The sequence below is a fragment of the Choloepus didactylus genome, chromosome 16 (genome assembly GCF_015220235.1).
Source record: "Choloepus didactylus isolate mChoDid1 chromosome 16, mChoDid1.pri, whole genome shotgun sequence".
NCBI lineage: Eukaryota > Metazoa > Chordata > Mammalia > Pilosa > Megalonychidae > Choloepus > Choloepus didactylus.
The window spans coordinates 20,896,841-20,923,625 of NC_051322.1; the positions used below are offsets into that span (position 1 = coordinate 20,896,841).

The following is a 26,785-nucleotide window of genomic DNA, read 5'->3' on the forward strand; positions in this document are numbered from 1 at the left end:
GGGGAGAGCAGTAAGTGTTAGCCACTGGTGTTTGCGTTTTGCTGTCTCCACCACTACGACCTTGAAAGGGTAAGGGACGCGGTCTCTGCCTGATTTTCAGGTTTTGGTCTGGCCAGAACCACCTCACTGGTAAGGTATCTTTGACTTATGCTGGATCAAGCCAGCCATTGTCCCTGGAGCTGCCCCTGCTGGCAGGCCCTGCTAGAAGTTACCCAGGAGCCTTGGCAGACAGGAGTCCCCACAGCCTTCAATAGATATCTACGAGCCAAAGGGAAGTAAATACCCACTATCTGCCTGACCTTCATCTGAATAATGTGTTCCCTCTGCTGTCAGAGGCTCCTTCCCTGTGACAGTGGAAATGTAGAAAGGGGGCTGAAGGGTTTTGCTAATGGTGGTCTCCCAGAGCTGAGTCACAAGGTGAGAAATTGCCACTTCAGGTGGTCTCCCGGAGTCTGTGAGAAAGCACTCTGCTTTGGGTCCAGCTGGTCAGCACCTAGCCCATCCACACAATTGAGTAGTGGGACCGTCCTCTGGCTGGCTGGTGAGTGGCCTAGGTGGTCTTCTGGATAGTCTTGCACCTCTCTCTGGGGGTTGTTTCGGACTCAGGGCAGCCCTTGCTAGAGGGCTATACCCAGTCCTGCAGAATGGGGCCGTCTAGGAAAACTGGACCCTGATTCCATAATAAAGACCCCTAACATCCCTCTCCATGGTGGTCCAAAGCCCCCACAGCTCCAATTCCTGGGACAATACTGGCTCAAAAGGGAAGTCCCTAAGGCAATTGTGGCTCCTTTGGAAGAGCCTTCCAGTCTTCACCCAGACTCCCACCACCACTCCTCCTCCTTTGCCAGCACACACAAACCCACCTCAGTCCCTGGAGAGATTGCAACCCCCCCCCCCACGCCCCACCCCCAGTGTTGACCTTGCATCTGAGGTCCAGCAGGCCACTGGTGTGCATGCACGAGAGTTTTTATTCATTAAACTTCAGAAAGCAACTCCTACGTCTCTTCCCTCACCACAAAAGCATCGCTCCCACCACCGTATCTGGGACGCTTCCCTGTATTATAGTGCCTGAAATACCACCCAAAAGTTACTCCCCTGAGTTGAAAGTCATGCTCTGTACGGTCCGATGCCCTAAAAGAGTGGTGTCTTCTTTCCGTGCCCACTGCTCCTCATGCACTGCTGCTTGACGGTTCCCTCAAATTCAGTGAAAGGGCTCCTCTGTCGGGAGGCGTGATAGTGGCGCTTGGGATGTGTATAAACAAATGACGCTAAAGCCACCAGGCAAGTTTTCAAGGTTACATAGATCACTTAATCACAGGGCACTATTTGCTCTTTATCTTAAATGCCATACATGGGATAGGGAAGAAAAATCGCTCTCTCCAACTTCCGAGAGCCACTCGGCCTTAGAGTACATTGGGAGACCAGATTAGAAAGCATTTCAGAGATCTGGGGGAGGGGGGTCTGTTAATAATATAACCACAAGCAGTAGCCAACTGCACAAAACAGAAATGCATCTATTTATCAACCCTATCACTTACTTCTCTCTTACGGAATCTGCAGAAGGATTCCTTTTGGCTGGGACCAGAGAAAGGACCCCAGGGAAAGCTAAGCAGAAGACAGAAAACACCAAGGCACTGCCAGTGAATTTTGTACTTAAATTTGCCAGAGGCACGAGAACATCCTTGTCATTTAAAGCAAGTTCACGTTTATGAAACACGTTTTCTCACTCTTCCACTGGCTTTGCTCTGCCTGATACAGCTGGTTTCTTGTTGTTTACACTTGGGCTCCAACTCTTTCTCAAGGTTACCAGTAAATAATTCAGTAATGCCAAAAACCACCCAGACATTCAACTGTTGCTGACAAAATCCACTTCTCATATGACAAGGGCTGAATCTACAGGCTAGTAAGCATGTTTATGTTTGAACCATCCCAGGAGTGACTTCTGTTCATGAAACAGAGATCTGTTTTTGATAAAACACACAGCAATCCTGAAAAGCCTACCTGTGATTAACCCCCCAAATCAAAAGCCTCTTCTATTATTTCCAAAAATTGGATCTTTCATATGTTACCAAGATAACTGGAGAAGAACAAGACCTTGGTTGCAAGGGACATAAATGCGGCTTGAATCTCAAGGTTGGGGGGGCTGTGGTTAGGATAGCGGGGGTTAGAGCTGCAAAGCTGCCAGAAAAGAAGGCTGCCCTAGAAGCAGCTCTGTTCCTGCCTCTCGTGGAATCTCTGCTTCCCTCGGTGCCCAGTTTCAGCTCTCTCATAATGCTGGCTTGCTCCTTATGGTCTCCAGTCCTGATCTCAACTGCTGGAGCCTCTGCTGGAGCTACTACAACTGACTGGCATATTTGCTGGGTGTTTGGTAGCTTAGAGCCCTGGAGAGTGTGCACTTGGTTCAGGTCACTATTCTGGCCAGGAGAGGTGGTTGCATAGCTGCCCTTGGATTTGGTGCCCTTCCCAGTCTTCTAAGTCTAGAGGGGGAAGCGTGCTGTATGGTGCAGAGCATGACCATCCCAGCTACCCAATCAGGAGAAACTATGGGCTGGGCAGTTTTCCTTAGAAAGAAGCTATTGGTCACCAGACACAGTAACTGACAGCTCTGGGTTCAAGGGATACCCTGGGCTATAAGAGATTCTGGTTAACGAGACACTGCTATCTATTCCCATGTTACATGCTCTATCCCTAAGACCAAGAAAACCAACACCTCTCCATGCTTTTATGCATGCCTCCACTTCTGCCCTGACAGCCATCCTTTCTCTTCTCTGTTTACATAAGTCTTAGCCATCTTTTAAGATCCAAATCTTACTCCACAAACAATTCCCAGGCCTTACCGGGCTGTGCCTGTGTTATCCTTTGGTAATTTTTGATGGACAGGGTGCCTTTTGACATCTTGGGTATTTTATCACATTAAAGGCTATGCTGTGTTCGAACATTTCTTGTGTTTTATGTCCTCAGTTATAGTAGAAGCTTTTTTTATTTTTTAAATCTTTGTATTTCCTTAAGTTATCTGTCAGTGACTTGCCCAGGCATTCAATTCTTATTTGTTGACTTAATGTAAATTAATGCATTATTTAATCTTCAGACATTCCAGTATTTCAGGGTTCCATCATAACTATGAAAAATATTCATTTAAATATACTTTAACCCCAACATTGAAGGAAGGCAGAAAATAACAATAACTACTATTATGACTACTACTATCAGTATTACCCTTTATTGAACATTTACTACAAAGCAGGTACTATACTAGGTGATTTATACGTCTTTTAATGTCCAAAATATTCCCAAGAACCAATTGACTTTTCATTTTACATAAACTGAGATGCAGGCTTATAGATAAATCAAATCATAAATGGGTAACTGGTGGAATCAAATTTCAAACTCAATTCTGCCTGACTTCGAACCATTTCCCATAACCATGATACTGTATGTCTCCACATTTTTATACTTGTAATGGTTTTGATTCAGACAGGCCTCCTAACACATCCCTGTTACAACTCAGCAGGGATACAAAATGAGTATCCCTGGAAAGGGTGGCCAAGTTGCCACTCAGGCCCGTGGATTCTGGTTTCAGCTGCATCACTGGATGTCATGGACAAGTTGCCTGGACTGCTGAGTTTCCTAGTTCTTCATCATAAACAGAAGAGAATGTGTTATTTACTCCAGATCAAGTTGAATATTTCCAGTCCTATGGGGCAGGAGATGGTGAAGGCGATCGATATTAGTCATTATTTCGTGCAAAAAACATTACCGAGGTTACACCATGTGCCAGGCACTGTTTTGAGTCCATCCATTACTCCTGCCAGTCCCTGATTCCTTCCGCACCATGTAATACAGAAAAGGAGAAAGGAGGGAAGGATGAGAGGCCACAGGAGGCCAGAAAAGAGAGAACAAAAGGGAAACAAAGAAGAGAAAGAAAAGCCGTAACACTTATTCTGTAAATAGCATCTTGGATAGGTTCTTCCTAAGGAAAGAATTCTAGCCAAGTCCAATTCAAGAAAAATTTATTGAACATCTGTGATCTTTCAGACCCTGGGCTAGATGCTTGGGATAACTAAGGCTCAATCCCCGCCCTTGCGGAGTTCATCGTCAATTAGAGGAGACGGACTATAGTGTGTGTGATGGTAGAGACTGCATGTCCTCTCATGGCCTGTAAGATAATCCATGTAGAGCTACCTTTTATCATACACCCCAAACTATAAATTGTTGTCCAGGGAGAAATCCATGTAGAGCTACCTTTTATCATACACCCCAAACTATAAATTGTTGTCCAGGGAGAGGAGTCATGACTCTAAGACGCCATCCTTTAAAAATTGCAAAAAGACTCTGTCATAGACTCAATATTAATGTAGAGATGTGGGCAGCTTCTCCCTTCTGCTTAAACAATGCTTCAGATACCAAGGAGTGAATCTTATTTTTAAAATGGGTATAAGCTAGACCAGGAGCCTTCATTTCTGAGCCTTGCAAATACTAGTTGAGTTTAGCCACTGTTCGGTTTGCTAAAGCTTCTCTGAGCAAAAGGCTGATGGTGTCCGGAACACTTCTGTTAGCTGGGAAGACATGGCTGGCATCTGCTGGTCCTCTGCTCCCAGGTTGCATTGCTTTCAGCTTGATTCCAGTGGCCTTCTCTTTAAGCATCTGTAGGTTCTCACTTAGCTTCTCCGAGGCAAACTCTGGGCTTCATCTCCAGCCCTGTGGTTTCAACAGCTGTCTTCAAAATGTCTCTGGGCGTTTTCTCTCTAAGCATCTCTAAATTCTTTTCAAAATGTCTCTGCCTTTTATCCTCTCATAGAGGATGCCAGTAAACTAATTAAGACCCACTTGGAATGGATGGGGTCACACCTCCTTGGATATAATCTAATCAAAAGGTCCCACCCACAATAGGTCCGCCCCCACAAGATTAGAGTAAAAGAACATGGCCTTTCCTGGGGTACCTAACAGTTTCAAACTGGTACAGCCAACATGTGATCTCTTCTGAGAACCACATCTAGAGTGTATATATCCAGAGGCCATTAATGCCCGTGAGCTGCAGTCACCACCATCTACAGGTTATGTGAGCTTAGATTTTTGGCATAGATGGGGTAGTTCACTTCCAAGTCCTTTCCTGGGACAGCTAGGCCTGCTACCCTGCTTGCCTATGGCCCTCAGGCTGGCACAAAGAGCAGGGAACCTACCACACAAGTCAAGTCTAAGGGTACACCAGAGGTTTACATTATTTCCCATGTGTTCATAAAATAGTGTCAAACTACATCTGCTCACTCAAACCAGTGTCTGGAATAATTAGAGGCTAATTTCTTAAAACTGTTCCTTCCAATTCATGTATTTTTTCCTGGTGGCTGGCAGTGTGCCTTTTTTGACCTATATATTTTTTTCTCTGATGGGAAAATTCTCGTAAATGGAATATTCATACGTTAGTTGATAGCTTTGTATAAAATAGATAATTACTTGGAGCCAGAAATTTTTTGAGTTGGAGTTGGGCAAGACCTTAAAGATCACCCTGGTCCAAGGCCCTTTTCTTCTGAAGCAGAAAACAGACATGGAGCAGGCAAGTGTTGTACCCTAGCTCATAGGGCCAGTTTGATGGATTCCTTGACATCACTTCTCTGACTGATCCTTCTCTCCTTGGCTTCCTTTACTCTGCCCAGTTCTTCCAGGTGGACGTTCCCCCAAAGCATGTCCTCAGTCCTCTACTTTCCACATTAGGCCCACCTTCTCCCAGCTCAACCTCATCTGCCTCTCTATCACACCTCCCTCCACCCCTTGCCTCACCCTTGAGCTGCCTACAGCCTCAAGCATATTAACCATGTGTTATAACTGAGTGTAATGCCACCTAGTTAACCTGAAATTTGGACTTTAAAAATCTTTCGTATCTCACACTTTTCTTATTTAACCAATATTAGTTAACTGCGACATCATTCTTCAGGCACCTATGAAAATCTCTAGCATTGACTTTGTTTTTCTTATCCTCTCTTCATCCAGTGTGTTAGGAAATCCTGTGGATTCTGTGTCCAAAATTTCTTTCAAATCTATCCTCACTTTCCTATTCCTGATACCCCATTTTAGACCTTCTTAATCTCCTGAGACATTTCGATAGCCTTTTTAACTGCTCTCTCTCTGTCTGTGGTCTTCTCCAGCCTCTCCTCTGATCAAATACTGTGGCTCTGATGACCTATAGTTTAAATAACGTTCAAGTTTGGGAAACACGCCCTTAAGGTTGCCTGACGCTATCCTGAACCAAGGACAGGGGAGACTTACCCAGAGAGAAGCTGAGATTGCAAGACAAAGAAGCTGGATTTGGGGGCAAGGCTGGCAGTAAGTGACGCTAGGGACCCCTTTATGTGAGGCCTGGCGTATCTTTCTGGGGTGGGGGTAGACCCCTGAAGTTGAAGTTGATACTCTTTCCTCTGTATTGAGATTTTAGCGTTCTGGCTTGTTATCACTAGACGTGTATATATATTTTGATTGTCTTCCAGGACCAAATGCAAATCTTGCTCATCTCTATCCCCTGTGGCACCCATTTCAGTGAAGAGGGTGCCTCTGGAGCCAGGTGCCTGGGTTCACGTCCCAACTCAGCTACTAATTTGCACTAGAAACTTAAGTATAGTGTGCTTCAGTTTTCCCATCTGTAAAATACAGCTGTTATGAGAATTAAATTAAGTAATTCATGGAAGGGGAATTTAGCTTGGCATACAGTGAGCTCTCAATTATTGATTGAAATTGTCACGCTTAATACTTCCAGTTCTTAGCTAATCTGAATTGAAAATTTTACTGGGATTTTGGATCATTATAAAGTTCAGAAATTTAAAAATGGAAGGTTCCTGCGCTCATTTGTAAATGATTTGGAGATAGAAATCTGCTTCTGGTGTTGCTTGAATTTCTCCCTCCTGTGACTTTGATCTGAGTTAATGTCAGTTGTGTTTCCTTTTCCATAAGGGTTTTATGCATCTGAGGAATGGGGTGGGGTCACATCATGATTAACTGGCCTAAGAAAGATCTCAGTAGAAGGGAAATGCTCTACTTTGAGATGTCTTCATTTAATTCCCAAGGGACCTGTTGGCAAAAACGATTACAAATTTGAATCCGCTGATTTTATTCACATATTCCGGTACTGAGATTTCTCAGGCAATGCCTCATTCACGTGGTGAAGTGCAGGAAAAGGGGGCTGAAGGCCGCTGAAACTCTGCCCACTGTGTGGTGGGGAGGAGAAGCGAAGCCTTGTCAAAACAGAGACCTCTTTTGCTTTGAATAATTTACAAAGAAGGCTCCAGGAGTTTGCATTTCAAGGATCAGCGTTTCATAAGACTCCAGGGCTCCATGCACAGTTGCTGCTGGAGCTAAATAAAAGGCAGCATTTTCCCCAGACCTCTTTTGACCTTCTAACCTTTGCCTTTCAGAAGCTTTTCTCCCATGGATTCATCTCCTCCCACCACTTTGGCTTCGGGTGTGTATTAGGCTCCAAAACTGAAACCAAAGGTAGTAGCTTAAACCAGAGGGACTTTCTCTTTCTTGCACACAAAACTGTCAGATGTAAACAGTCCTTGGTTTGTTTACTGGCTGAGCAGCTTCGTGGACCTGGGCTCCTTGTGTGGGGACCCACCGTCCCTACGGTGTCCGTCTCACGTTGTCTGAGATGGCACACTTCCGCCACGCTCACACTCCCACTCGTGGGGAGGTGGAAAGGGGAAGGGGGATGATGATCCCCCTGAAGTCTGCACACCATGCTTCCACTCACACACCTCTTGGCCAGCCTTGGTCACAAGGCTGGGCCTGGTAGAAGAGGCTGGGAGAGGTTGCTTTTATTCCGGGGGATTACACACCCAGCTATAACTTGAGTTTTCTTTACTGTGGAAAAAAGGGAAAGTGGGTATGGGAGAACAACTCGCTTTCTCTGCTGTTGTGGGTAATCCTGGAGCTTCTACTAGGGAAAGAAATAGGTGGCATATTGAAAAACAGGCTTGTTGATTATTTGCCTTGGCTCTCTGACTGTCATCAAGGTTGCCATGCTCTTCTACCTGGGAAGTGAGAAATTCAGTTTTCCTATTCTTTTTTAAATATAACATTTCTCATTGCAAAAGTACTACCTGATAATTACCAAAAACACAGGAAATATCGGCAAGTAAAATAAAGGCAGTTAAGACACCCAGAGGGCAACAATTTCAAAGTTGTCAGCACAATGGTGAGAGTTGAAATCCTAAGAATCATTCCACCCTTTGAGGAAGAGGAGAGAGGAAGCAACAGTTGAAAAGGAGAGAAAACCAACAGAGTGGGAGGAGGAGACAAAAGAGAAGTCAGGAAACTTTCCAGAATTTCTCAGTAACCATCCTGAAGGACCTTTGTTATATTGATAGGTTTATCATGTGTAATGTGATGCTTGAAGAAATGACTTGCTGGAGAAAAACTGTTGTAGCTGTGCAGGCGTTCCTAGAATGCTCACAGAGTTCAGGCTAGAACCAAAATAAGGAAAGGTCCGGGGCTTCGGGCTTTGGGTACCACAGTGTCACTGCAAACAGTGAACCATATAGCTGCCAAGGAACAGTCCCCACTTTTACGTGCACTGTCATTGGACAATGATCACCAGAGTAAGACACTATTCAAAACTGTTAATGCTTCAACAATTAGCAACAGTGGGGATAAATGTGAACAAAAGTTCACTAGTATAGACAAGTTTCACACATGGGGATAGAATAAACCTCTTTAAATCCATCGTTTGAGGTGAAAAAGTAAGACTGAACATCCTACTAAATTACACAATTTCCTGAAGCAATTTCTTACCATATATCAGTCCCAGATAACTTGGTCAAAGGCAGTTTGGTAGAACCCTAATTGGTCAAGACAATGACGTTGTCTACAGTGTGAATTCTTGGTTTCTGTGTTGGTTAAGTGAATCATGGTGGGTACCTCTATGTATTCCTGCTCAAACTTGAGATCTCAGCTTTACTCTTTAATGAGTCTTCAGAACTAGCACTTTCTGAAACTACTGTCAAGCCTGGTGTTAGAAATGCACCCAAAGGTCCTGAAGAGTGAGGATCTTATTTTATTATTTCCTTTATTTTCTCTTTTTACAAAATCAAAAATGCTCCATACAGAAAAATCAGAAAACACAAAAAAAGAACATGAGGAACATCTTTTATCTCCCCCACATAAATGTCAGTCCCTGGGTATCTACCCAACCTCATCCTTTTTTTTTTTAAATGTAAAATATCTTACTACTTGTACAGTTTTATTTTTTCACAAAGATATCAAATGTGCCCTGTTCAATTTGTTATGTTTTTCCTTATATTTCATAAATGATCAGCTTCTCATCTCAGATAGGTTAAAGGAAAACAGCAGCCAGCAAACAAGATAACAGTGGTTGATGAAGTACAAAACTCATCTGGGGAGGGAAGGAAAGAGGGGAAAATGGGTTAGAAAAGAGGTAGGGTGTAGAACTTTGACATAGTTGCAAGACAAGTTCATCCCTCCAAGGTTCTTGTCTCCAAAACCCCTGGTGCTCCGGCCACCCTCCTTTGAGGACTCGGACCCTGTGAGTCTGAGGAACACGCCGGGTCAGCGAGAGAGGGAAAAGCAGTCAAAAAACACATGTGCAAAGGCAACCATGGGTGCTCTCAGCTCGCCACGGGAGCCGCTGTGGGCCCCCCACGCTCTCCTGGGCCGGCTTTAATTAAACAGCGGAGACCCAGCCGTATGTGTTAGTCACCGAGAACAGAGGCCGCGTGGGTGCTCAAGGGAGGTGGGGGGCTTCGGGGGCCCGAGAGGGTTTCATGCTCCTGCCCTTGGATGACCATGTTAGCAGGAAGGAACATGGAAACCAATATGGCCAAGAGACCGCCTCCCTGCATTGCTGTGAGTGGGGAGCGGCTGCGTCTCCCTCCACCAGGCCTTGTTGCAGCCAGGCTGGCGCCGGGGCCACTGACTTCCCTCCACCCCCTCCCCTGCAGCGCTCTCAGCAGCCTCGGACGCACAGGGTTCACAGTGGGGAATAAGCGACATTTTTTTTTTAACATTTTTGTTGGGTTTAATGTATGCCAGGCACTGTACTGAGCTCTTTATGTGTTTTCACTCACTTAATACCCACCCCAGGCCTGTGGGATAGATCCTACTACTGTTCCCATTTTACAGACTAGGAAATTGAGTTAGAATAGAGGTCACTTTTCTGAGTTCCCACAGCTGGAAAGTAGCAGAGCCTGGATTCAAACCAGAAAGTATATCCCCAAGGCCCAGGGCCAAACCACCAGGTGCGCTGCAGTTTTGGTGGGTGTGTAATCGGGATTTGCTGAATGAATAATTATCACCTGCAACCCTGATGGGACATACACCTTCCGGTTGTTACCTTAGCCTCATCTAAGACAAACCCTCACACACACAGTTAAAATACAGATGATGCTATGACCAGGATGTTACTGGACAGAGGAATGACTCCAACAGCGTTCCCTTCTCATTAGATCTTGGCCATCGGTAATTGTGCACATCATAGCAGATTATGACGAGTATGCTCCTATGATAGTATCACTGAGATTGGTCCACAACTAGAAGCTGACATGTGGATGAACAAATAGGATTCTTTCTAGTTTACTCTTAATTCTTGCTCTAGCAAGCATGATCATATTGATTTGCCTGGAAGGAGCAGTCCTGCTGGCTGAGAGGCTGGACCGAAGCATGCGTAGGTGGGAGTGAGTCACTTCACTGGGATCTGTGCTCCCGGCATCTGGTGGAAAAGGAAGTTAGTAGCACACGCAAAGCCATGCAAAGTTCAGTGAAGGTTTCCGCAAGAGAAGAGGGTTAAAAGGAGAGGAAGAATTCCTCACTCTAAGGAGCTTCACAAAGAAAATCAGGACTTCTTTTAATCTCCAGCCCTTTAAAAGTAGAGCTGAGAGATCCTAGTCTGTGTTCTTCCTGCAACGGTTTCTTAAGGACTCCCTTCTCCAGCGTGCCACAGAGGGGTTGGAATGATGATCATAAGTTACATGAGTTGGGTTCTGCAGTTTTTCGGTCTCATGTGTCCTCATGAGTCTGCAGATGTGAGGAAGCTGCCATCCAGGGTGCCTTTAGAAGCCATCATCAAAAGAACTCATTCTTTTGGAAGGAAATGTTCAACTGAAGGGGTTCTTAAAAAAAAAAAAAAGACATTCGGAAACTCTGCGTGATTGGTTGGGGTACCTTCTGGGGGCCAGGTTCCTCTCATTTCTCTGGCTTAGTGTCTCAGAGTCTTGAACCTCTTGGGTACAGTTTTCCAAAAGAATGTACCTTCTGCCTCTTGCAGTGTAGGCAAGGGTATGGGACTCACTGCTTGGCATGAGGAGGAAACTGCAAGCCCAACTTCTCACCAGACATTCATCTTGCTGTCCTTTGATGTCCACTGTCCTCAATACCTGTTGCCTTCCGTTTCTGAGTCTTGCTGCATTTCTACAGGGTGAGTTGCTTCTCCCAATAACCTCCTCCGAAGTTATTCCAGACTTTGCAAAATCACTCACCGTCCTTCCATCCACTTCCCATCTTCATATATTGTGGTTCAAGGTTACAGTTGTCTCCTAGATCCATGGGATACAAGGTTTGCATTTTTATTTCTTAGTCTCATTATTTGGGGGTAACTTGTGAAAGAGGAAGGGTATATAAATAATCTTTTTTGCAATCAGAAGTTTCTCCTTTTATCTCTTCCCCCTCCCCCGCTTCGTTTTGAGAAGACATGATAACTGCCGTTGAGTAAGAAGTGGAAGAATGAGATGAGTCACAAGAGGAGAGCAGCTGGAGAGAGTTTCCCTTGCTCTTCGCTTGCTATGTGCATAAAGCTGCAGCTGAGCACTCTCGTGACCCCGGGCCAGGCGCTGCGCTAAGTACCTTTCACATATTATCTGGAATCCCAGTGATAATCCTAGAAGGCAAAAAAATATTTTCCCATTTTATCCTTGAAAACTCCGAAGCTCAGCAAGTTTCAGAAGTGAGCCCAAGGTCATGTCCCTAGTTCTTTAAATGACAGTGCCAGAATTGTATACCAGATACGCTTGACCCCAAAACCAGTGCACTGTCCTCTACACACAGCTGGCAGAGTGATCATGGCGGAGCTATTGGTGGCATAAATGGCGCCCAACACTCTAAGTAAGATACACTCAAAAATGCACCTCCTGATGTCATTTTTTTTTTAAGACTCTGATATATCCTGTGCAGGCATAGGTATTGGTGGAGGCATTTATGCCAGGGAAACCCCAAGTAAATCTCAGGAATTTACCCTTGCATGGAAGCAAAGCTTCACATATTTCTTGTCTGCTAACTCACTTGACCTTTCAAGGTCCTTTCTAGTCCTCAATTTCTGCAAGCATTTAAAAAAATTCTTTTCTAAAGTCTAATAACTAAGAATCAATCAGCAGATGGTGTAATGAAGATATTTCTGCTATCTTTATTTTCCTGTTTTAGCTTTTCTTTCCAGAATCTCTCACACACACCTGACTGATGAGATATATTTCTGGCTGTACCAATTCTATTTATAATTTTTTATGTGTGTTAATACTCAGTGGCACCCAAGGGAAACCTCCCCAGACTTGCCTGATTACCAGATGTCGCCCAAGCCATGTAACAACCATCTAATCACCACCTCCCCTTGCCAAGAAATGAGAAAAGCATTCACATTTGGAAAACAACACTACAACACGTGAAGCATATTAAGAACTGCCTCCTCAGTATACATGTGAACTTTCCCCATCTTAGTTTGTTTTTCTTAAAGATAAAAACTACATAGCCATGTTTGCACTTAAGCCTAATAAGTGTCTATGCTTCTTAACAAGAAGGAGCTTTCACTTTGGCTGTCTCAACTTCATTAAATGTAAATTATGTCGTAAGTCATCATTGAAATAGTATGAAATGTGCAGACAGTGTTTATTTTTTTATACTTTGGAATATTTCATTATTTATTTTAATTGGTCATTTATGATTGACGGGTGTTTAATCTGCAAAATAATGACGTAGTCCTAGGAACCCTGGGGAGGACAGAAGGATGAACTAGAGTCCTAGTCCTCCATCCCTTGAGCAGAGAACTGGGGTCAGTTATGCAATTAATAAAAAGCAGCAAAAGGAAAGTTAATTCCTACCTAAGCAGGTGTTTGAATGAAGCATGTCCATCCTGAAGCTCACATCTCCTGACAGAAGTCCATAGCCTTTTGAAAAGTATATCATATCATTACATTATCATTTGATTTTATTAAAAGGCAAATGGCAGGTGACTTCTGGCTCCACTGTGTGGACAGCACCAAGCCCGTGAAATACTCAAAAAAGGTCAGAGTGCCCAAGTTTAAATTCTTGGATGTGGACCTTGTATGAACTTTAAAACACCATCGAACATCTCAGAGGCTCTACTTTACATGTGCCATTTAAATAGAAACAGGCAAATAAAACCATATGTTTAAATGTGGTATTAGGCTTGAGACTTGAGTATCAGAAACACATGTTTTTCCCTCCATCCAACTTTCTCATGAATCACTCAAGTTTCAGATCATCGAGTGCACTGCTCTTACTCTTAGAGGTCTCTGTAGGACAGCCTCAAGTAATGCAGTAAGTTACAGCAGTAAAATTTTAATGAACACTCTATTAAGTCAGTTTTCTTTTTGGTTGTTAGATGCTTGGACTTGTTTAAACCATGGAGAACCAGGCAAAGTTTGTTTTATGGAATGTAAAGGTAGATTCTCTACTATTGTTGCAAATAATAATAATCATAAATTTATATCCCCATTGGCTTCTCTTGTCATAAAAAAATAATTTGAACATGTTGAAAAATTATATCGAACGGGAAGGTTCTAGGCGTTGCTGCACATCATTCATATCAGTGAATAAAATACATATTTTTTTTCCTTCTAACATAAAATATGCTGCAGAAGGGTTTAAAGTAATCTATATTGGAAGGACAAGGAACTTCAGTTTTCTCCTTTGGAATAAATAAATTAAAAAAATCCTTAGCTGTTTCACTCAAGTCTTTTGGGGGAGCACCCCCAGTGCCAGTGTTTTCATAACAAAGCCCTCTTAGAATGCCTTTGAAGTCGATTTCCACCGCAGCTGGGCTGCACATGAGAAATAGTGCAGGGAGGAACGAAGCGGTGTTGGTGTACCAGCTTCGGCTCCAGAATTTTCTCTCACCAGATATGACTTTCATAAATTATGATTTTTAAATAAATTTTATATAAAATTTATAAATTATATATTCAATAGTTTTTATAAATTTTAGGAAGAGATTGCTAAAATTTCTCCTATGAATGGTAATCTAGCTAGTAAGTCAGTCCACAAAAATTGATTTGACTAATAATATAGTCAGATTATACTAATTTGCAAAAGTAGCCAATTATGCTGTTGACTTGTTTTTTAATTAAAATGTAATGGAAAAGTATATTTAAGTGAATCAGAATTCCTCTTAAACCAGGTGTAACCTCATTGGGACTCTTGACCCATTTTGATGAAGGTGGGACTTGCTTTAGGACACAGATATTAATTTCCCAGATCACTGGTTCGTGCCCCTTTATCCACTACAGTCGGTGACGTGGCAGGCTGATGAGCTAGGCTGCAGGTTTTGTGCAATTCCCAGCTTGTGGACCCTATTTAACTTTTTCTCTTTGTCTTCCACCTAGAAAGCATATTCACATGCAAATAAATGAGAGTGACGTTGTGATAGGAATACCTTTGTGCATGATTTCTTTGACAAAGAAAAAGTATAAAAGAAAAAACAGGTAACTTAACCATTATAGTCTCAACTCTTAAAACATCTTGGGTGTAGTCTTGAGTTTTGCAGATTACTGGATCCTGGATTCTGGTTACTTCTTGGCCTCTGGCATGCTGGTGTTGGAAGTGGTAAAGGGGTGTTTGCTGGGAAACCAGCTGGAGGAGAAGGGAAAGGAAAAGCAGTGGAGGCAGGAGAGATGGAGAGAAAGGGGGAATGTTTGCTCCAGCTGAAATGTTAATATTGTACTATTTCATATAAAATACAGAAACTCTGTAAGCATATAGGTCCATTGATCCCTCTGCCATTTTTTATTCTACAGTTGTCATATTCATTGCGTCTCCATATAAACCCCATAATAAAATGTTAGAATTTTTCTTTAAACCATCATGTTTTTTTTTTAATTAAGAGTGAAAAAGTGGTCTTATATTTCCCAAGACATTTAACACTTACATTGCTCTTCATTTCTTCCTGAAGATTCGAGTTTCCCTCTGGTGTCCTTTCCCTTTAAAAGTACAGGTCTGCTGGTGATGAATTCTCTTCGTTTTCTTTTATTTGATTTGAAAATGATGTTATTTCACCTTCATTCTTGAAGGATATTTTCACTGGGTTGATAGGTTGGTTGGTTTTCTCATCCCTTAAAATGTCATACCACTGTCTTCTGGCCACCATAGTTTTTTATGAGAAGCCCATGGCATTCAAATCAGCCTTGCCCTGTATATAAGGTGTAATTTTTTTCTCTGTCTACTTTTTTCTCTTTCTTTTTAGTTTTCAGCAGTATGACTTTGATGGCTCTAGGCATTTGTGCATGGGTGTGTTTGTGTGTGTGTATTTAACCTGTTTAAAGTTCACCCAAGTTCTTTAATCTATAAATTTGCCTTTCACTAAATTTGGGATGTTTTCAGTCATTATTTTTTCAAATATTTTTCAGCTCCATTCTCACTTCTCCTTCCAGAACTCCAAATGGCATATATTAGACCTTTCTATATTGTTCTGCAAGTCCCTGAGGTTTGGATCATTTTTTAAATATTTTTTCTTTCCTTCAGATTGAATACTTTTGATTCATGTATCTTCAAATTCATGAATTCTTTACTCCATCATCTCTCCATTGTGCAGTTAAACCCATCCAATGAGGTTTTTTAAATATATTATCTTTCAGTTCTAGAATTTCCATTTTGTTCTTTTAATAATTTCTCTTTTTCTGCTGAGATTTCCTACCTTTTCATCTATTTCAAGTGTATTTTCCTTTATGACTTTCAGCATGGTTATAAGAACTGCTTTCATAGTTTATGTCTGGTAATTCCAACATCCTGGTTATCCTGGAGTTGGCACCATACCATTGATTGTCTTTTACCTTGAGAATGGGTCACATCTGTACACCTTAGGTTGTAGAGACACTGGATCCTGTTAGATTCATCCAAAGAGGGTTGATAATTTTCTTTTTGCAGGCTATTCACTTAGACTAATAGTGAAAACTCTGCCTGCAATAGGCAGCAGCTCAGACCTTCGGCCCCTCGGCCTTTAGCTGGGATGCATTGGGTCTGCCCCTCACATGCGTGGTTTAGTTAAGGTTAGCCAGGCTGGGGCAGAGAGCCTTCACAGAATTTGGGGCTCTCCTCTAGCGCTATCTTTTCCAGGATTCCCCCGCTTTCTCATGGCTCTGGTTGTCCAGGCTCCATCATCTGTTTGGTCAGGACAAAAGATACTACAAGCTATCTCTCAGTTTTAGCTTCCCCACCCCATATGGCAACTGTGATCTCCCCTCAAGTTAAAGCCCTAAAAACAGAAAGCTTACCCTTTGTGTATGTTCCTTGTCCAGAATTTTAACTTGCCCCCACCCCCAATCTGCCTGCTTTTATTCACTCTTCAGAGCTTTCACGTAGTTGTGGGTTTTTTATTTTGTGTTTTTTCTATTTTGTCCAGAGTTTATAGTAGTTACCTGCAAGAAGGTTGAGGTGTTAGAAACTTACACCTCCGTACAGAGGTGTAATTTCTCCAGTGGAGATTTGAATTTAGAACAAATGGCACCATTCTTCTATCTAAGGCCAAGACGGAAGTCTTGAATATTTGTTAGGAAATCCCTGATTGCTGCTTTTTATAAATTTAAATAATTTAGTTACTTTTCAATAGCATTTACTGTACAGGTATAAGAAGAGCACTCTAACAGGAACCATGTGCTTGGGTTCCAGTCCTGGTCTTGATAATAATTAGCTACCCGTGAGACTTGAGCAAGTCATGTGACTCCGTGACCTGAAAGTGGGGCCTGGCCATCCTCAAGGGTCCTTTTCAGTGCCTACATTCCCTGGGCCTTTAATTATTTAATATAGATATCTTGAAGTCTCAGAGTTGATTGATCCACTTCATAGGTTTTAATGGGTTCATTTCATAAATTATATGGTGGGAAGGACATCCTGGTTTTGTAGGACGTGGCCATGTAGAATTGATGATATTTTTCCTTTTAATCTCAGGTTGCCTTCGAAATACTCCACACCTACTTTGCTTTATGCCTCAGTTTTTCCTGGACACAAGTTGTTTCTTTCAAAAACAATAACTGAATGGAATTCTATTTTTAGTTTAATGTATCCCATTTTAAATGCTTTTTTGTTTGTTTGTCTTTTAGGAAAAAGTGCTGCAAAGGGTATAAATTTGTTCTTGGACAATGTATACCAGAAGGTATGTAGTATAGAAGATTACATCTTCTTACTCTATTTACCACTAATCGTTAGAAATCTGTCAAGTTCAGATATACATAGAATGTACGTGTGCTTTCTGTGTCTGATTATCTGTGCATGTGTGTGTATTTGGAATTTCTATATTTTTGTATTAAAATCCTCTATTACTGATTTGGCTATACCTAGCATATTCTATCTAAATCATTATAAGGCATAAACACACACGTTAAATGCTTGTCATACTTCAGGTGTTAATGCTTAAAGGCTATAGTTTCCAAATCATTTTCTCCTACATAATTCGAGCACAGCCATCCTCCCCACCTTCTCTACCTGCTTTTCATGTCCTAACCTCTAAGTCCCTTCTCATGACCATCAACAAACACTAACTGAACACTGAGCCCAGCACTGGAGATGCAGAGAGTTGAAAGACATAAACCTAGCCCTCAAGGTGCATACAGTCAAGTTAGGGAGACAGGACAGTGATAGCGTAGAATCAGGTGGACTTGGCTTTCAATCACGCTTCCACCTCCTACTAGCTACAACCTTGGGCAAGTTACTATCTAAATCTTAATTTTCCCCAGAAAGTATTAGTATTTGACTCATTGGTTGTTTTAAGAATATTACTGCATGTAAAGTACTTAGAACGGAGGCTTGCTCTTGTTGAGTGCTCAGTCAGTGGTGGTTGCTGTCATTGCTGCAGCTGTTTTTATTAAAAATAACTGCAGGTGTTCAGTGGAGACATTTGATGCAGGGGTTCAAAGGAGTCCATAGCACAGAGCACCAGGCAGTCAGAGGAGGTCTCAGGAAGGAGGGAAGACTTGAGTGAGGTTGAGGAGGGCTGCCTGGAACTGAGACAAGTAGGAAGAAGAGTGCTGCAAAGGAGTCCAGGCAGGGCACTGACTCAGACAGGACTGAAGAACTGTTAGGAGAGCGTTAGATCAGTTTGTCCTGGACAGACGTTGGGAGGTGAATGGCTCATGAGAAATTGATTTCTTCACTGTTGACCAGGAAGCCAGGTCTCTACAGAGGACACAGAGCCCAACCAAGCTAATTCATGTTTCATTGTCTCCCAGAGTGCATCAGTTTTGATCAATTAGAAAGAAATGAATCTGCACCTTTCATTGCTCTCTGCAGTGGAAGGATGGAGGAGTTCATGAAACTATAGCTGGGATGTTTGAGAAAGGTGCTTTAGGAAGGCTGGCTAGGAAATCACTTCAAATGTGATGGTTTATATAGTCTTGAGTCTCTCTGAGATTAGATTTCTCCCTGCCAGCCTATTCTATTGGTTAAAACATGGTGGAAAAAACCACAAAAGACAAAATAATTGCATTCCTTTACAGGCCAGCTTCTCTCAGTTGCTAGCTGAGTCCTTCTGGCAGATACTGAAGGAAAATGAAGTTTGGGCCAATCAATGTAAAATCCCAATTAAAGTCCTTGCCCAACCTAATTAAAAACACATTACATGAATACCACATACTTAGAATTTCTTTAACAGTTATTTATTGTGGTTTCAAACATCTAGGCCTAACACCGATCTCCCTCACCCTAATATGAGAACATAGCACCGATGATTAATGTAAGCTAGAATTGATGATTTCCAGGAAAAAATGGCCTCAAGTGCTAAAAATGGCCTTGCAGTAACTGCCTCTCTATTCTGTTGCCTTTTTTTAACTTTTAATTTTGAAATAATTTCAAAATTATACGATAGTTGCAAACAGAACAGAAACCCCATGCAGAAAATTTCAACATACCCCCATCTCACCCCCAGAGACCCAGATCTACCAATTTTAACATTTTGCCACCTTTGCCATTTCTTTCTTTTTTCTTTCTTTTCTTCTCTTTTCCCTTTCTATCTTTCATTTTTCTTTTTCTATCTATCCATCTATCTGTCTTACATACTTGAGAGTAGGCTGCACACATCAACATCCCTGAACACGTACTACTTCCATGTACATTTCCAATGAAGAAGTATATTCACTTGCATAGTCACCTTAAGTGCAGTTATCAATATCAAGAAATTTAACGTTGATATAAAGCTTACATCTGTATTCTAATATTTTTCTTATGTTGCTATAATGTCCTTTTGAGCCTTTTCTTCTCCATTCTTAGATCCCATTCAATATCCTTATTGCATTTGTCATTATCTCTTTATCTTTCCTTCTTACCTTTTAATTGTGAAAACATACACAACAAAACTCTTCCCATCCAATCCCTTCCAAGAATACCATTCAGTGGGATTAATCACATTCACAGTGTTGGAGTATCCTCACCACCATCCACTGCTAGAACTTTTCCTTCCACTTGACCAGAAACTCCATACACATTTTGCATTAACATTCTGTTGCTCCTGTCCCTACTCCCAGCTTCCACCCCCAGTAACCTGAACGCTACTTTCTGTCTCTATGAGTTTGCATGTTCTCTAATATATTCTTTGTGGTTACCATGGGTCTTATATTTAACATTCCAAATTCATAACAATCTCATTTACTTTAATACCAACTTAACTTCAGCAAAATACACAAACACTGTTCCTATGCCATTCCTCCCCCACCTTTATGTAGTTTTTGTCACAAATTACATTTATTCACTAGGAATCCAAAACCACTGATTTATTATTACGTTTTATGCACCTTCCTTTTAGATCCTGTAGGAAGTAAAAAGTGGAGTCACAAATCAAAAATACAATAGTACTGGTGTATATATTTACCCATCTCATTATCTTTGCAGAAGATCTTTATTTCGTCGTGTGGCTTCAATCGTCTAGTGTCCTTTCCTTTCAACCTGAAGAACTCCCTTTAGCATTTCTCACAGGGCCAGTTTAATGGTGACAAAGCTTTTGTTTATCTGGGAATGTCTTAATATCTCCCTTATTTTTGAAAGACAGTTTTACAAGATACAGAATTCTTGTTCGGCGATTTTTTGCTTTCAGTCATTTAAATGTGTTTTCCCACTGCCTTCTTGTCTTCATGGTTTTTTGATGAGAAATCAGCACTTAATCTTATTGAGGCTCCCTTGTATGTGCCATGTTGCTTCTCTGCAGCTTTCAAAATTCTCTCTTTATCTGTGATGTCCAACAGTCTAATTATAATATGCCACAGCATGGATCCATTTGGGTTTATCTTCTTTAGAGTTGGTTGAACATCTTGTATTCATGTCTTTCATTAAATTTGGGAAGTTTTCAGCCATTATTCTTTGAATATTCTCTCTGCCCCTTTATCTCTTTCCTTTTCTTCTGAGTCTCCCACAGTGCGTCTACTAGTATGCTTCATGGTGTCCCTCAGGTTCTTCAGGCTCTGTTCACTTTTCTTCATCCTTTCCTCTTTCTGCTCCTCACACTGGATGATTTCAATTGTCCTATCTTCAAGTTCACTGATTCTTTCTTCTGTCAGCTCCAATCTGCTGTTGAACCCTGTTCCAGTTTCTAATGCTGCCAGAATGCAAAACACCAGAAATGGATTGGCTTTTAGAAAAGGGGGTTTATTTGGTTACACAGTTACAGTCTTAAAGCCATAAAGTGTCCAAGGTAACGCATCAACAATCGGGTACCTTCGCTGGAAGATGGCCAATGGTGTTCAGAAAACCTCTGTTAGCTGGGAAGGCATGTGGTTGGTGTCTGCTCCAAGTTCTGGGTTCAAAATGGCTTCCTCCCAGGATGGTCCTCTCTAGGCTTCAGCTCCTCAAAAATGTCACTCTTAGTTGCTCTTGGGGCGTTTGTCCTCTCTTAGCTTCTCCAGAGCAAAAGTCTGCTTTCAACAGCCATCTTCAAACTGTCTCAACTGCAGCTACTCTTTCAGCTCCTGTGCATTCTTCAAAGTGTCCCTCTTGGCTGTAGCTCCTCTTCAAAATGTCATTCTCAGCTGTACTGAGTTCCTTCTGTTTGTCAGCTCATTTATATGGCTCCAGTGATTTAATTTAGACCCACCCTGAATGGGTGGGGTAACACCTCCATAGAATTTATCCAATTAGAGTCATCACCCACAGTTGGGTGGGGTGCATTTCCATGCAGACAACCTAATCTGAATGTTTCAACTTAATCCCCATTAATATGTCTACCCCACAAGATTGCATCAAAGAATATGACTTTTTCTGGGGGACATAATACATTCAAACCAGCACAAACCCCTCTAGGGAATTTTTAATTTACGTACTGTGGTCCTCAGCTCTGTTTGATTCCTTTTCATAATTTCCATCTCTATGTTGATATTCTCTTTGTGCTCATCTGTTGTTTTCCTGATTTATTTTAATTCTTTGTCCATGTTCTCTTTTAGCTCTTTGAGTATATTTAGGACCATTTTCAAAAAGTCTTCATCTGGTATGGCCATGTTTGGACCTCCTCATTGATGGTTTCCAATACTTTAATCTTTGCCTTCGGCATTCTTTCTTGTTTCTTTGTATGTTTGTAACCTTTTGTTGAGAGCTGGGTGTTCTGGTTTGTAGAGTTGCCTTTCTGCAAAATACCAGAAATGGATTGGCTTTTATAAAGGGTATTTATTAGGTTATAATTTTATAGTTCTAAGGCCATAAAAGTGTCCAAACTAAGGCATCAACAAGAGGATACCTTCACCAAAGAAAGGCCGATGGTATCCAGAATACCTCTGTCAGCTGGGAAGGCACGTGGCTGACATCTGCCGGTCCTTTGCTTCTAGGTTTTGGTTTCAAAGTGTCTTTGTCTCCAAAATGTCTCTGGACATCTGTCTCTCAGCTTTTTTCTCTCAGCCTCTGTGTATCCTTGCTTGCTCTCCCGAGGTGTTTCTCTCTAAGCATCTGGAGATCCTCTCTTAGCTTCTCCAGGGCAAACTCTGGGCTTCATCTCTTAGCTTAGCATCACTAAACATTCTTCTGTCTGCATCTTACTGTGTCTCCAAGCTTCTGGATCTGTGTTGACTCTTAGCTTCTCCCAGGGGCAAACTTTGGATTACATATATTAGCTTCTCTCCAAAATGTCTGTCTCAGCTTCTCTGAGGTCCTTCTCTCCATGAGCCTTCTAAAAGGACTCCAGTGATCTAATTAAGAACCAACCAGAATGGGCAGGGTCACAACTCCATGGAAATGATCTAATCAAAAGGTCTCACCTATAGTTGGGTGAGTCACATTTCCATGGAAACAACCTAATCAAAAGGTTCCACCCAACAAGATTGGATTGAAAGATCATGGCTCTTCTGGGGTCCATAAAAGCTGGGCATTTGGTTATTTTAATGTGTTGTCACTGGAATTTAGATCCTGAGGTGTCTGTTCTTTAAGCTTGTCTCCATCTTGGGTTACTAGAGATCCTTCCTTGAATGCCAGAAGCTAACAACAACAACAACAACAACAACACACACACACACACACACACACACACAAACAGAAGGGAAAATAAACAAACTTGCACTGACCTGTGCAAGTGCTCTCTTTCAGAACATATCCATACAATGAGTTTAGAGAATAGTTCCAGGCCAAAGTGTAGGAACCTCCCTGGTCCTTTCTATGCATGTTCTTGTCTCAGGGGCATGAGCATCTGGTTGTAGGAAATCCCTCATTTAGGCAGATGCAAGTGCCCCCTCTTCCCTCGAAAACAGTATTCACATGCCAAGGCACTGCACTGTAGGTCCTACAGCCAGCAATCCCTTGTCCCAGGCAGCGTGACTTGACGACTCTCCCACAGCACTCTGTGGGAGGACTATGTGAGTCACCTTGTACACGCAGGGCAAGTTCTGGCACAGTGAATCTTTCAGGCCACCACCAAAGGGATTGGGCCAGATATATATGTCCTAGTGTGTGCACAGGGTTACCCTGCACCCTCTGAAACCAGGACCAAAAACCAGTGCCAAAATGGTGAGGATCCGGGAGCCGGGGAGTCACAGATCCTATGACCTTTTTTTTTAAACCTAAGATTTTTTAAAATTATTTTTTAATTAGAGAAATGGTAGGTTCACAGACAAATCATACATAAAACGGATAATTCCAATATACCCCCCTCACCCTCAGCTTTCATATTATTAACACTTGCATTAGTGTGGTACCCTTTGTTACAGTTGATGAAACAATATTATAATTATACTATTAACTATAGTCCATAGTTTACATTAGGGTTCACTATGTTTTAATTTTTCTTTTTAATGTTTATTTTAGTACCACATATACAACCTAAAATTTCCCCTTTTTGCCACATTCAAATATATAATCTAGTGGTTGAATTACATTCACAATATTGTGCTACCATCACCACCATCCATTACCAAAACTTTTCCATCACCCCAAACAGAAACTCTGTCCCAACTAAGCATTAACTCCCCATTCCTTACCCCCTTGCTACCCTCTGGAATCCTGTGTTCTAGTTTCTGACTCTATGAATTTGTTTATTCTAATTATTTCATACCACTGAACTCATACAATATTTGCCCTTTTGTGTCTAGCTTATTTTATCCAACATGGTGTCTTCAAGGTTCATCCATGTTGTTGCATATATCAGAACTTCATTCCTTTTTATAGCTGAATAATATTCCATGGTATGTATATACCACATTTCGTTTAACCGTTCATTAGTTAATGGATGCTTGGTTTGCGTCCATCCTTTGGCAGCTGTGAACAATGCTGCCCTGAACGTTGGTGTATAAATCCCTATTTTAAGTTGGATTTGCCAGGTCATATGATAATTCTATACACAATTTTCAGAGGAACTGCCAAATTGTTGGCCACAGCAACCACACCATTTTATATTCCCGCCAACAAGGAAAGAGTGTTCCTTTTTCTACACTTCTTCACTGGCATTTATTATTTGCCATTGTGAAATGGTAGCCCATTATGGCTTGGGGTTGCATTTCCCTAATGGCTAATGATGTTGAGATCTTTTCATTTGCTTATTGGTCATTTGTAGATCTTCTTTGGAGAAATGTCTATTCAAGTCTTTTGCCCATTTTTCAATTGGGTTACTTGTCTTTCTGTTGTTGAATTGTAGGGTTCCTTTATATATTCTGGATATTAAAACCTTATCAGATAAGTGGTTTCCAAATACTTTCTCCCTTTGTGGAATTTGTCTTTTTACTTTCATGATAAAGTGCTTCGCACAAAAGCTTTTCATTTTGATTTGGTTCCATTTATCCAGTTTTTGTCTTGTGTTGCTCATGCTTTGTGTGTAAACTCTCATAAACCATTCCTTAACATAAGGTCCTGAAAATGCTTGCCTATGTTTCTGCTAGGAGTTTTCTAGTACTGGTTATTATATTTAGGTTGTTGATCCATTTGGAATTAATTTTACTATATGGTATGAGGTAGCAGTCCCCCTTCATTCTTTTGCTTATGCATATCCAGTTGTCCAGCACCATTTATTAAGAGACTATTCGTTTTCCATTGAGTGGATTTGTCACCGTTGTCAAAAATCAGTTGGCCTTAGATGTGAGAGTTTATTTCTGATTTCTAAATTCAATTCCATTGGTTTATATGTGTGTCCTTAGACCTGTACAATGTTGTTTTGATTACTGTTGCATTGTAATACATTTTAAAATCAGAAAGTATAAGCCCTCCAACTTTGTTCTTTTGTGAGCTGGTTTTGGCTATTTGGGGCGCCTCACCTTACCCATCCATATAAATTTGATGATTGGCTTTTCCATCTGCACAGTAGGCTGTTGGAATTTTGATTGGGATTGCACTGAATCTGTAAATCAACTGGGTACAATTGACATCTTGACAATAGTTAGTCTTCCAATCCATGAATATGGAATATCCTTCCATTTGTTTAGGTCTTTGATTTCTTTTAGCAATATTTTGTAGTTTTCTGTGTACAACTCCTTTATTTACATCCTTGGTTAAATTTATTCCTAGATATTTGATTCTTTTAGTTGCTATGATAAATGGAATTTTTTTCTTGACTTCCTCTTCAGATTGTTCATTACTAACTAGTTTATAAAAACACTACTGATTTCTGGATGTTGGATCCTGTATCCCAATGAATTTGTTTACTAGCTCTAGTAGCTTTGTTGTAGATTTTTCAGGATTTTCTATATATATGATCATGTCATCTGCAAATAGGGAGAGTTTAACTTCTTTTCCAAGTTGGATGCCTTTCATTTCTTTCTTACCTGATTGCTTTGCCTAGAATTTCCAGTACAATGTTGAATAACAGTGGCAACAGTGGGACATTCTTTTCTTGTTTCTGATCTTAGAGAGAAAGCTTTCTTGTCTTTCACCATCGAGCATGATATTACCTATGGGTTTTTCATATATGCCCTTTATCATGTGAGGATGTTTCCTTCTATTCCTCATTGTCTGGGTGTTCTTATTAAGGAGGGGTGCTTGATTTCATTAAATGCCTTATCCGCATCACTTGAGAGGATTCACGTGGTTCTTCCCTTTTGTTCTATTATTGTGGCATTTTACATTAATTGATTATCCATCCTTGCATACTTAAGGATAAATCCCATTTGATTATGCTGTATAATTCTTTTAATGTGCTCTTAGTTTGGGTTTGCTAGTATCTTGTTGAGGATGTTTTTGCACCTGTTTTCATAAGGGATATCAGTCTGTAATTTTCTTTTCTCATGATATCTTTATCTGGCTTTGGTGTTAGGGTGATGTTGACCTCATAGAATAAGTTAGGAAATATTTCTTCCTTTTCAATTATTTGGAAGAGGTTGAGCAGGATTTCTGTTAATTCTTCTTGGAATGTTTCATAAAATCCATCAGCAAAGCCTAGGCTTTTCTTTGTTGGGACTTTTCTGATTACTTATTCAATCTTTGACTTGTTATTGGCATGTTGAGATCTATTTCTTCTTGAGGCTGGTTAGGTAGTTTGTGTATTTTAGGAATTTGTCCATTTCATTTAGGTTGTCTTATTTATCATCATACAGTTCTTCATAGTATCCTCTCATGATCCTTTATTCCTGTGGGGTCAGTAGTAATGTCCTCCCTTTCAATTCTGAATTTAATTATTTGCATCTGCTCTTTTTTTTCCCTTCGTCATTCTAGCTAAGGTTTGGCAATTTTATTGATCTTTTCAAAGAACCAATGTTTGATTTCATTTTTTAAAAAATTCTGTTTCATTTATCTCTACTCTAATCCCTGTTATTTCCTTCCTCCTGCTTGCTTTGGGTTTAGTTTGCTGTTCTTTTTCTAGATCCTCCAGTTATGAGGTTAGGTCTCTGATTTGAGAGCCTCCTTTTTTTAATGTAAGCATTTAGAGTTATAAATTTCTCCCTTAGCACTGCCTTTGTTGCATCCCATAAGTTTTGGTACTCTGTGTTTTTGTTTTCATTTGCCTCAAGATATTTCCTCTTTTCCCTTGTGATTTCTTCTTTGACCCATTGGTTGTTTAAGAGTATGTTGTTTAATTTCTACATATTTGTCCATTTTATTTCTCTGTTATTGATTTCTAACTTCACTGCTTTGTTGTCGGAGAAGACTACGTATTTTTTAATTTACTGAGACTTGTTTTGTAACA

The 26,785-nt window shown here is 41.1% G+C and overlaps 1 protein-coding gene across 1 annotated transcript in view; it reads left to right on the forward strand.

Moving 5' to 3' along the window:
- The window catches only part of CCBE1 (collagen and calcium binding EGF domains 1), a 258,391-nt gene that overhangs the window by 193,795 nt on the left and 37,811 nt on the right, over positions 1 to 26,785 (forward strand). The window contains exon 4 of the mRNA XM_037806021.1: positions 17,319 to 17,371. Coding sequence (XP_037661949.1) covers positions 17,319 to 17,371 — 53 coding nt within the window. The remainder of the gene's footprint in view (positions 1 to 17,318; positions 17,372 to 26,785) is intronic.